A 12,353-nucleotide genomic window follows, 5' to 3' on the forward strand; every position below is an offset into this window, starting at 1 on the left:
CACTTGCCCTCCGTTTCTGGTCCGTCCAGTGAGCAGATGGCGTTTGATATCTCAGATTGCTGAGCGCGAGTCTCTGGGCTCCAGAGAGATGGATGACTCCCAATCCTGCTCTCTGAGGTGAGTGTCAGCCAGGTCTCTGGGGCAGGCGGAAACACAGGGAAAGGTGATTTTTAGTGAGTAAAAAGCTTTAGTTTTTACTTTATTGCCCATCTTAATCTTCCTCTGTTAGAATAATTCTAAGAGGAGCCTAGAGGAGCTTGGTTACGCTTACCACCGCTGTGACTCTAACTTAAGTTCTCCCTTCCCTTCCGCAAACGACCCCCAACCTTTTAGAACAGTGGTGGGTAACTTCGTGGGGTGGGTAGTTAGAGGCCCCTTTGAAAAGATTGTGGAAGCCATGGATCCTTTCCCTCTCAAAAACTGGACACAGGCAAATACTACAATATTTTGCACGTAACTTCAGGATATCGTGTCCCACCTGACGACCTAATCTAGAACTTAAAAAGGGGGAGGTGGGTTAGCCGGTGAGCGAAAAGAGCGAGAGGGAAAAGTAGAGCAACACTCTAGGACCTGTTTTCCTACCGCAGCTCACATTCCTCCGCCCCAGTCCCGCTCCCGCCGCCTCCGCTACCAGCGGAGGCCCTAGTCTCCCGCTCCAACTATTCCAACCATCCTGGGAAGGGTGGGGCGCTCGGCTCTTGGGTCCCCCTGGGTCGCCCCCCCTTCCCTAGCATCGGTCTCCCCTTCTGCCCCGGTCCCTCCCTTTCTGGGGCCGAGCCAGCCAATGGGGGACGAGACTCCGGGATTTGGCCTGGGAGCTGGGCAACTCACCGATCCCCGCCCCACAGTTCTGGCCGCCATCCCGGTGCGCACGGACGCGGCTCGAATTTCCTCCGCTATCCGCTCTCTCTCGCTCTGCCCCCTCCCGCTCTTCCTCTTCTCCGGGTCTCCCGCTTCAGCTCCAGCTCCACCCGGCCGGCCCCGCACGGCTCCGGGCAGCCATGGAGGACACCCAGCTCCACATCATCGAGCAGCCGCTTCCCGGGTACCCCGACGCCGGGGACCAGGGGTCCTCCACCATGGGGACTCCGGCGGCGGAGGAGCCGTCGGGGGCCGGCTCTGAGGAGCTGATCAAATCCGACCAGGTGAACGGCGTGATGGTACTGAGCCTTCTGGACAAAATCATTGGCGCCGTCGACCAGATCCAGCTGACCCAAGCCCAGCTGGAGGAGCGGCAGGCGGAGATGGAGGGCGCCGTGCAGAGCATACAGGGGGAGTTAAGCAAGCTGGGCAAGGCACACGCTACCACCAGCAACACCGTAAGCAAGTTGCTAGAGAAGGTGCGCAAGGTCAGCGTCAACGTGAAGACCGTGCGCGGCAGCCTGGAACGCCAGGCCGGCCAGATCAAGAAGCTGGAGGTCAACGAGGCCGAGCTGCTGCGGCGCCGCAACTTTAAAGTCATGATCTACCAGGTGAGCTGGCGGGCGGACCCCGCCCAGAGGCCCGCCGTCCCCCGCCCGGGGCTTGGGGTGGGGGGACCTACCCGAGGCGCGGCTCTCCCGCCAGCCTGGCCCGGCTCGGGGGACCCGCCCTCCTTCCTGCGAGCGTTCCTGGGGTGGAGTGGGATGGGCGGCGGGCTCCTGGAGCGCACAGAGGGGCGCGCTCTGCATCCTGCGCTCCCTCACCCAGCCCCTGCCTCTGGTGTCAAACGCGTAGCGGAACCGAGTTAGGGGCTGGACTCGGGGACACTGCCCCTCGCAGATCGCTCCCGACATGGCTCTGTCAAAAGTCTTCCTACTTGGAGGAAGTTTTGGGGAGAGCCGCGGTGCCTGGCGGCCGTTGGGGCCCCCTGTAAACGGACACTGGCGGCGCGGCCCGTGTTTGGGGCCTCCGGCGCTGCCCGCCCGATATAGCGGGTGATTCAGGGCTCAGGCACGCACCGCGGGGGCTGCGCCAGGCGAGGGACGCGACTGCCAGCACGCCCCCGCGGACCCCGCATCAGCCTAGGCCGCCCACGCCGCTTCCTCGCTGCGATCTGCTCCCGCCTCGCGGCACTTTCGGCCCTTGTGGACACCCTAGCCGGCGGCGTGCATGTACCCTCAGTCTGTTGGAAGCAGCCGACGGGAGGGTGGCCCGCGGCCTGAGGAGTGCGAGAGGGTCTGGTGGAGGGGAGGGGACAGCTCCCCACACCCGGGGCCCCGCGATCTGAGCGCCGTGAGTCACCCCGCATGCCTGCGGGGGCGGCCGAGGAGCTGGAGGACAGGCGGCGGGAGGCTGGCGCGCCCCAGGCTCCGCCCAGACAGCTTGTTGCTTCCTTTACACCTCTCCCCATTCCTCCCGCCCGGATGAAAATGGAGTTTTGGTATCCTAACCCCATGTAAACCTGGGAATCTCAGCATTGCTGTTCCTCTCCACTCTGCCTCTCCAATCCCATTAGGGGTGGGTCTGAGCCGAGCGCTCCGTGATCTTTGATGGCGTGGGAATGTGCCCAGCCTTGCCTCCTCTCTGCTCCCCGCGGGCCTGGTTGATGTTCCCACCCAAGGAGGTGAGATCGTGGGGGTGGAAGGGTTAGTCTATGTCCCCTCTTCCCCTTCCTGCCCCTACCGAAGGGAATGGAAGGAAAAGGCGGCCACGTTTCCCACATCCCCCCAGGGAGAGGACTTCTGTCAGGAAGCTGTGGTTTCACTGACTGCCCAGCGGCCCTGGTACACTGAGTTCTGAGTGACCATCAGGGATGTGGTGAGGTCCTTGGCTTGGTCAGTGTGGTGGAGCTAAGAGAAATGCAGACTGGGACAGGTTTGGGGGCAGTAGACATACGTGAGCTGACACTTATCTGAGGAGGTGGTGGTGGGACAGAGGCTGAAGTGGCGCTCCCCCAACCCACCAGCACCCAGGGACTCCTCCTGAGAGGTACTTGGCCTTTAAGCAGTTTGCTTCCCCCATATAGCACTATCTGATAGAAAATATTTGCCCAGAATTGTTTCTACTTAATTTAACTGCTCCGAGGAAGTAGGATGGTGTGTGTGTGTGTGTGTGTGCGTGTGTGTGTGGTGTGACTTTTAAAGAGAACTGCCTAGTGCTGGGGTACATCAAAGCAAGGAGAACAGGGCAGGGGTGTGGGGCAGCAAGCCAGCTCTGTCTTTTCTCCAGAGCCTGGTGTGGTAGAGAGGAGCCATGTAGGGCTTGGATGGGTGACCCTTCTCACTTGAAATGTTCCAGACCGCAGAACCTGGGAAAATTCTCAGCCTGGAGGTAAACCTCCTTATGTCAAAGATGGAGATTCTGAGAGGACAGGTATGGAGAGAGACTTCTGTGCAGAGGCCAATAGCGTGTCTCTGTTACTGCCTCTCGGCAGTTGGCACGGATTGTGTGTCTGTATATTGTGTGTCTGCCGTGGGGAGGGGGTCTAATCACAGGGTGGCTTTGACTGCGTCAAGGCCAGTGGGGGACAGAGAGTTGAGGGAGAAGGAAGAGCTCAAGCTGGGGACCCTGAGCCCCCAAGCCACAGGAGAAATAACTAATACCTAAAGTGGTCCCGACCCACAGAGGAGCTCAGAGGTAAGGAAAAGATTCCAGCAACAGGGAATCTTCCCTGAGTTGCAGGGCAGATGTTCCAGGTGGGGGCGAGGGGGTGGAGTACTCAGCTTCTGGAGGAAGTTGGAGGCTGCTCCTCCCTGAGATCTGCAGGCCTGGGAAGAGAATGAGGTAAAAATAGCTCTGGGCCTTGGCAGACCTAATAGGGAAGACTGGGGGCAGCAACATTTACGATAAACTCAGGCTGAGGGGGTAGGATGTTTGGGTGGCCAGGCAGAGAGATTTGGAAAAAGGCCTCCTGGGATGATGTGAGTTTTCCAGTGTGGGAGCAGGGGAAGTGGTACGGTATTCCCCACTGCAGACGTGGGAGGTGGTGATGTGGCAAGGGGGGGTGAGGTGGAGGGAGCATGAAAGGGTGGGAAGGCCTCAGCTGTGGGATCAAGCCATCTGGCCTCCCACACCTTCTTCCTGGGGGATAAAGGAGGGAATCCCTTGTGTGACCCCACCCGGATTCAGGGAACTGCTAGACATAATGATTTCACGGGTTATGTTTGCATTTGACACCTCCCTACACAGACACAGACACACACAGACACACACGAAATTCAGCCCTTCCCATCACAGGGTATCAGGGCCCTCACCTTGAACCCACTTCTGAGTCATTACTGTCCTTCTTTGGCATTTCCCTTCCTGTCTCCCAAACAAAAACTACCAGTTGGCATCCCATCCTGTCAGGTGACACCTCATTAGGCAACAGCTAGTGAACGAGAGAAGTGAATTCTACTAGTAGCTAGGGGTAGTGGACTGAGAACCGCTGGGAAGATCAGGCCGACTGTGGGCACCATGCAATAGGAGGAGCTGTGGTCATTAAGAAGCCAATTCTCCCAGACGACGACTAATTTGGATATTGTTAGAGTTCTTCTAGAATCCAGAAAGGGAGGCTAAACATTTTCCGAAGTAGTTTTGATGAGGCAGTTTTGATGAGGCATGGGTCCTACCCATGGACCCATCAGACCTGCTCCAAGCGCTTGAGGACAGGACCAGGAAGCATTTAAGGGCTTAGGTGGCTCATGGGCATTAAAGGGGAGGATACCAGGACTGGAACGAGGGCCTGCTGGCTTCTCCTCCTCAAATCCTAACCCAACCTATAGCTCCTTCCTGGACTCAAAGCAAATCAGGGCTATCTGGTTCCAGAAGAACCCCACACTTTTGTCCAAAATTCTTCCCAACTTGGGGCTCTGGTCCCTCTCACCCCCTACCCCGGTGGCCTAGTGGAGAGAGTGTTTACCATACCCTTCCTCCAAAGAGCTAGCTTTGGGTTGTTTTTCCTGGTCACTGGATCCAAAGCAGGGAGCATGGGAGCATATTCTTAGACATATTCCTAAGACCAAAGGAGATCATATTCTTCCCTCTGATTTTTCTTTTTAAAGCAAATAAAGTCTGACTATCGTAAAGGTCAAAATCAAAAAGGGAGGAGATGGCACAGAGTGCGCAACTGATAGGGAAAGGGAATATTGTTGCTAGGCAACCAACTGCAGAGATGAGTGGTGCTTTGTTCTATTATTTTGAACCATACCATGGTGAGTATTTCATCACTCTGTCACTGTAGACTTTTTGAGCTGGAAGATGCCTTGGAGATAATCAACTTCAGCTCTTTTATTCTGCAGTGGAGGAAGCTGAGGCCCAGAGAGGGGAAGTCACTTGCCTACTGTCATTCAAGTGATTGGGGGTCAAAGCTGGGGCAAGAGCCCAGGTGTACCTCTTCTTCTGCTACACTTTCTGCTCCCGGCCTCCCCCTTCTGTTCCCGGGCTGTGCAGAAGAAATCGGGGAGGAGGCTAGCCCTAAGCTAGTTCTGGCTCCTTCATTCTCTGAGGGAGATAGTTGCACAGTCCTGGCACTGGGGCTGCCGTGTGTGTGTGTGTGTGTGTGTGTGTGTGTGTGTGTGTGTGTGTGCGCGCGCAGTGCGAGCTGAGTGGCTACGGCTGGTGGTCATTAGCTGCTCAGCTTCACAGTGCTGAAGCAGAGGCAATGTGTGGTCACCAATGGCAGTGGAGGAGAGGGGTGCTGGGTATAAGGAGTGGAGCTCCCTGGCCAGCAGGGGTGTCCCCTGGCTAAGAGAGGACCACATTGGCTCCTTTCTCCTCAGCCTCCCTGCCACTCACCCCTTCTCCCTGTATCCTACGGGGATGGTGGGCACCTGCTTCTTTGGGTATTTGTGGCTGCACGCCTTACTCAACACTGTTGTCGCTGGAGTCTGGTAGTGCCCCTAAATATCCCTCTCCCCTGACTTCTCCTGATTGTCCAAAGCAAGAGTGGCAGCTCAGCCACTCAGGAGGGAGAGTTGGGAGCTGCTGCTGGGTGCCTCAGGACATAGGCCCACTGGTTGTAAAAACAGCTTGGTTTTGGGGGTTTTTTTTTGGCCGTACCGCGCAGCATGCAGGATCTTAATTCCCCAACCAGGGATCGAACCCATGCCCCCTGCAATGGAAGTGCAGAGCCCTAATCACTGGACCGCCAGGGAATTCCCCAAAATATCAATAGCTTTGTTTTTGATCCTGATTTCTCTGTGCATCTGTCTGATAGCCTATAAGTGGGTGGGAGGATGGGTGGCAAGGGAGGCAGGAGGTGGGGATGTGGCCAAAGGGAAATAGCCAGGATGTCCCTCTTCCATGCCTCTCCCTCTCCTTATCCGGGGCAGCACCCGTGCCCACCCTGCCCTGGGGAATAACTGGGATCAGCAGCATCTGACTCAAGACAGTGAAGTTGTTTGCCTTCTCTTTTACTCCTTGGAGACTCCCCAGTTGGAGTCCAACAAGTGGCCTCTTAGAAAACTCCTTCCCCGCCCCCAGCAGCTTCTTTCCCCCATCACTGCAACCTCCAACAGCATCATCCCACGACCACAGCAGGGTCGGGGTAGAAGGTAGGAGGCCAAGGATGGGACTGGAGAAGATTCTAGAGGGAGGCAGGGAGGTGGTTCTGATTAAACTGTGGTTATTAATTCATGGGCCTGGGTTTGTCCTTCCCCTTTCGGCCCTGGGGCCCTCTTGTTGAAGCATTTAAACTGTGGTGTCTTTCCATCCTAATCCTTGTGTGCTCCCCTCCCCTCTACTCACCAGCCCCAACTCTGCATGCCAACCAAGGCTACCTTCCCCCAACTCCGTCCACACCCATCCCAAGCGCCACTTAAACCCCTTTTCCTCATCTTAGCCCAAGAAGAAGCTGAATGTACCCTCAGACCTGGCCACATCCAAGATCGTGCCTTTTGACCTTCTGCCTGAGACTGAGCCTTTTGACCTGAAGCCTGAGACAGTGCCTGAGCTCCCACCCTTTGACCAGACACCTAGGACCCTGCCCTATTACCCAGAGCCTGGGCCTCTGCCCACCCCAGAGGAGCCAACAGCCGGTGGGGGTACCTAGGGTCTCCTGGGTCACATGGGGTCGTGGGCATGGGGTGTCACACACCCAGTCCACCCCCAGCTCACTGCTTAGCAGTGGCCAGTCCAGGGTGGCTGGTCTCTTCCAAGCCACCGTCCCTTGTGGCTGGGTGATGGGTATTGTGAAAACACTCTCTCATTATGGGGAGTTCAGGCAATGGGGTGGGAGGTGATGGGAAGGGCCATCCCCTAAGTCTTGGTTTCTGTCTTAACAGTAGATGCTCCAGACACCACACCTGAGCTGCACCCACGGCTGCCTGCATGAGATAGCCTGCAACTGCCCACACTTCTGATTCCCCCTCCCCTCCCCTCCCCCTCTGCCTCCTCCTCAGGGACAGACCAGTTTGGCTCAAAGCCTCTTCGGAGAGGGCCCTCATGAAGCCCAGGCCTGGGGTCTGTTCTGTGCCCTCTCTACCCGCTCTCTACAGTTTGGGAAAACACTGACACTTATTTTTTTCCAGTTTTTTTTAGAAAGTGTTTTGCAAAGAGATCCCTTATGTTTGCCAGATCCTGCCTTGGGTGGGGCACCCAAAAGCTGCCAACTCAGGAGGCCAGAAGGGGGTACATTTTCATTGGCTCTGGCCTCCCTATGGCACAGTGTTTCTCAACCTTTTTGTTTGTTTGTTTAATATCGTTCTCCTAAGGAGTCCTTTTAGACATTTTTTTCCCCTAATTGTCCTCTCCCCCATGAGATTTTTTTTTATTTGAATTTTATTTTACTTTATTTATTTTATACAACAGGTTCTCATTACTTATCTATTTCCCATGAAATTTTAACACTACAGGTATACTATATATCAGGACCCTTTGGAGCCCCACAAACTATTGCAATATCTAAGATTTGTGCCCTCCCCCGCAAGAACCAATTTCCACCCACTTGGGGGCAACATGCCCCCTGTTGAGAATCATGCTATAGCAGAAAAGAAGGAGCCTTCTACCTTTACTGTCTTTCACCCCCTTGTCCTGGCAACCTAAAGTGGAGGTCCTGAGTTTTTAAGACTGCCCTCTCTTTCACCTCTCCCCATCTGCACCCTCCTCTAACATGGTCTCTGAGCAGATCCAGATCCTGGGTCCCTGAATGACCTCTGCAATGTCTTCTCTGGCCATTCACAGGCAGTGGTTGGGTACAGAACTAAGTCAAGAGAGGCTCTACCCAGAGCCATATGACACCTGTCCCTTCTCCCTGACAAATGTGAAGTGCCTGGCCAAGGACCAGGCAAATAGTAGGTGCTCAATTAAATTATAATAATATAAAAATCTTCCCAAGTCAGAGGATCTTAAGTTCATATAGCGGGGTTAGGGAGTGGAGAGGAAGGGGCTGGAAGCCATTCTGGGACTCCTCTAAAATTCATCCTGGATTGGTGCTTTCCTGGGTTGGGGAGCTGTGTGTGCTTGGTGGGGGGCAGGGGAAGCTGTGCATGCTTTTGTTCAGACCTGGTCATTAAAGGTAACTCTGGAAACCAAGCCTGTTGGGACTGGTGGTTTTGTTTAATAAAAATGTAGAAACAGAACAAACAGAGCTCTCTCTCCTTGCCACCCTGAGGCCCCTCCTTTAGCTTAGGAGCTCTGCCAGGGAAGTAGGGGTGGCACAGGGGTGCCCAGCCTCTGTGCCCAGGGTTGGGGGAGGTGTTTTGGGATTGTGTTGCTGGTTGTTGTAGCAACAGGCCAACTGGGTGGGCCCAAGACAGCACGCCAAAGCTGTGAGTCATAGGGAAAACCTGGCTTGGAAACGGGGAGAAAAGACAAAATCCATTAATGGAGGCAAAAAGCTAAAGTCATGGTGGTATGTCCTCTCCAGCGCCAATCCACTGGATATTATCCGGGACTTAGGTCAAACAGTTTCTTCCCCTATCCCCTGACCTTCCACCAAGAAGGCAGCTCCTCTGGTGTAAGCCATCACTCTGGAGGAAGCCTACAATGAATGGCTTCCAAGTACCTTTCTGGACTGGGGGGAGACAATCCCAGATCCGGGAATAAACCTCCCCTCACTGAGATTGCTCCCTGATGTTGTATTTGAGACCTTTCATCAGGCACTAGGAAGACACGATTGGCTACAAGAATTCTGGAACTCTCTCCCCAGCCTTGTTCACGTTCAAACTCAGCTGGCAAAGACCTTTATCCAGGAAGCCAGAGGCCAGGAAAACCAGCCAGCTCAGCCTTTACGGGTTGGAGTGGAGCAGAGGGGAGCATCAGGGGTGCTGGTGTGGGGCAGGGAGACAATGTGGATCTGTTTTCCAGCAGCAGGGACTGTTTCCTGACTACTTCCCACCCATCAAGCTTAATCCTTCCCTTAATTCATCCACATAGTCTGAGCTTAGTGAAAGGAGGCATTCTCCTTCAAACGTCGGGGAGCGTGGGTGGGTTTTTAGACTAGGAGGCTGTGAAGGAGAGATCAGAGCTGACATTTTTTGATACTAGGGCTGCCGGTAAATTCTGGGTGGAGATGGATGAAGAAGTAGCCGGGAGTTTAGATGATAGAGAGTCCTAACATGGTGTGTAAGAGAGAGCGCTCGGGTAGCAGGCAGGGAGAAGTGATTGCAAAAGGGAGACCCAAAGGGTACAACTGGGAATCAGAGGGACTGCTAAGAGAGATTGGGACCCTCCTACACTCAGAGCAAGGAAAACACCCCTTCAATGCCTCCATGAGTGATAAGAAACAGAGGATGGACGGACTGCCACAGGATGCCCATGATAGTACCCAGTCAGCTGTGGCAGGTGGAGACTACAAGTCCCAGCATGCCCTGAGCCCTGGTCACCTTGCCTGCTGGGAGATGTAGTTGAGTAACGAGAGGTTGAGGTGGCTTGGTGCCCAGCAGAGCCTGTGCCCAGTTTGGGAGAAGAGGTGGAGCCAGCATTCCCTCTTTGTCCCTGCTAATAATATTGACAGGGAGGGAAGGAAGTTGGGAGGAGGTGTTCCTAGTTTTCAATGTAAACCAGGAAACTCTGTGGGGATGTAGATGGGAGGGAAGAGGAAAGAGGTTGGGGGCTGGGGAAGGAATTTCTGTAGCAGGTGGTACAGAGATACCAAGCAGTCAACGTATACGTGTATGTGCGTGCGTGTGTGTGTGTATGTTCATGGGACGGGTCAGCTCGTGTTGCCTCATTTTTCTCAGATGGGGTTTTCTTACAATTCTGCAATCTTTAGAAAACCCTTTAGAAAAAGTACTGCCTATCATTCCTTTGTAGGGAGTCCCTAAAGAGAGTCTGGGCCAAAGAGGAGAGCCTGTTTACATTCTGGGTTATGTCCCCTTTTCCTGTCTGTGCTCAATCTCCCCTACCTTCTGGTTAGAGGTGATCCTGAGATTCTGAAATGTTGGTCCAGAGTCAGGATCTTGGAAAATCTTCCCGGAATGGAAAACAGTGCTGGTGCTAGGTGTTCCCAGGGGAAGAGGGAAGAACTGGCTCTGAGCTTCAGGATCTCTTGTCCTCCTACTCCTGGTCCCTTGAGCTCCTGTTTGGGGGGAAAAGAGCAAGAATGGAAAAGCAATCTCTCCCTTCCATTCCAAGGCAGGGACGTCAGAACCAGAAGAAACGTCCAGGTTGGGAAGAAAACATGTCCTTGGCTCCCAGCCAGCTTCCTCCTCTTTCCTCAATTTCTACATGAGGGTGGAGAATGTCCACTGGTGGAGCCAAACAGTATGAGGCGGGGGAGGGAGATAGGGCCACAGCTCTGCTTCCCTAATACTGGTTCTTCTGAAATGATACGAAGTCTGGGAAACGCACTCCCTTTATGGTAAACTTGCCTTCAAGTTACCCTACTTGGGGGCCGCCTGAGATTGACTGTGAGGTCGTCCCCCTACCCGCACCCCTCAACCTAAACCGACTCTGCCCTTTGGTTTTGGGCCTGGCTTGGGCAGTGTGGGGCTCAGTGCACCAGAGGGCGCTCTGCCCATTTCCAAAGTTAAGTTGTGGTCCCTGGGACGCAAAGGGTAAGGACTGGTTTAAAATGGGTAGTCGCAGGGCTCAAGGAGACGGTTGGAGGGCCGCAGAGATACTTAACTGAAGTGCGAAAACATAGGCCAGACTCCGATGCGAAGCTCGGTTCCCTCCTCGCCCTGTCTGTATAGCTACTATTCATTCAATACATATTTCTTGAGCGCCCACGAAGTGTCCAGCTCTGTGCCAGGCGCTGGGGATACAACGGCGAGCAAGTCCAGGCCGATTTGACGGGTACCACGTACTCCGCAGGATCACGGGTGCCACCGCCCAGCCCCGGGTTCGCCCGGCGTCCCCCCAAGTCCCAGCCCAGTTCTCCGGCTCTGCCCCCTCATCTGTTCGCTCTGATCTCCCTTTAGGATGAAGTGAAACTGCCGGCCAAAGTGAGCATCGGCAAGTCGCTGAAAGAGTCAGAGGCGCTGCCCGAGAAGGAAGGCGACGAGCTGGCCGAGGGCGAGCGGCCCGAGGACGACGCGGCGGTGCTCGAGCTGTCGTCGGACGAGGCGGTGGAGGTGGAGGAGGTCATCGAGGAGTCGCGCGCCGAGCGCATCAAGCGCAGCGGCCTGCGGCGCGTGGACGACTTCAAGAAGGCCTTCTCCAAGGAGAAGATGGAGAAGACCAAGGTGCGCACCCGCGAGAACCTGGAGAGGACCCGCCTCAAGACCAAGGAGAACCTGGAGAAGACGCGGCACACTCTGGAGAAGCGCATGAACAAGCTGGGCACGCGCCTCGTCCCCGCCGAACGGCGGGAGAAGCTTAAGACCTCGCGAGACAAGCTGCGGAAGTCCTTCACGCCCGATCACGTGGTCTACGCGCGCTCCAAGACGGCGGTCTACAGGGTGCCGCCGTTTACCTTCCACGTCAAGAAGATCCGCGAGGGCGAGGTAGAGGTGCTGAAGGCCACCGAGATGGTGGAGGTAGGCGCCGACGAAGAGGAGGGCGGCGCGGAGCGCGGCGAGGCGGCCGACCTGCTGCGCGGGAGCAGCCCCGACGTGCACACGCTGCTGGAGATCACCGAGGAGTCGGACGCCGTGCTGGTGGACAAGAGCGACAGCGACTGAGCGGGGCGCGGGGCTGTGCCCGGGAGGCCGCGGCGCCCCGCCTCGCCCCCCCCCCCCCCGCCTCTCCCCGCCCCCGCCCCGAGTCCTTTCTCTCTCCGAACTTTCTCTTTCGCATTCTCTCTCTGCCCCAAACGGGCTGGGATATTTTTAAATTGAGAACACCTCCCCTCAAGTAGCACTCCTCCGAGTCTTAACGGCTGTTAAGACGGGAGGGGGAGGCAGCCTGCCCCATGGACAGCCCCAGTTTAGGCATATGCTGGGTGGAAATGCAAAGGGCGGTGATGCACGTCCTGGGGATATAAGTCGGGGATTCTAGAGGAACTTGCTGTCGTTTCCATGATTGGGCCCCCCTTGGGCAAGCTGCCTTCCCCGCACTTCTCCATAACA

General features: G+C 55.6%; 1 protein-coding gene across 1 annotated transcript; it reads left to right on the forward strand.

Annotated features, from left to right (window-relative positions):
- The first annotated feature begins 856 nt into the window (after nt 1-856).
- CAVIN1 (caveolae associated protein 1) lies at nt 857-12,031 on the forward strand. Its single transcript, XM_024745504.1, has 2 exons — nt 857-1,472; nt 11,265-12,031. Exons 1-2 carry the CDS (start codon nt 1,002-1,004, stop codon nt 11,964-11,966), a joined length of 1,173 nt encoding a protein of 390 aa, XP_024601272.1. The 5' UTR covers nt 857-1,001; the 3' UTR covers nt 11,967-12,031.
- The last annotated feature ends 322 nt before the right edge of the window (nt 12,032-12,353 follow it).

Source organism: Neophocaena asiaeorientalis, unplaced genomic scaffold (assembly GCF_003031525.2).
Source record: "Neophocaena asiaeorientalis asiaeorientalis breed wild unplaced genomic scaffold, Neophocaena_asiaeorientalis_V1.1 scaffold1, whole genome shotgun sequence".
Lineage (NCBI taxonomy): Eukaryota > Metazoa > Chordata > Mammalia > Artiodactyla > Phocoenidae > Neophocaena > Neophocaena asiaeorientalis.

Bases quoted from the DNA above. Each gene is read 5' to 3' on its own strand.
- CAVIN1 (XM_024745504.1), top strand. From the start codon at position 1,002: ATGGAGGACACCCAGCTCCACATCATCGAGCAGCCGCTTCCCGGGTAC. The intron at 1,473-11,264 runs GTGAGCTGGCGG...ATCTCCCTTTAG, and splicing joins TTAAAGTCATGATCTACCAG to GATGAAGTGAAACTGCCGGC.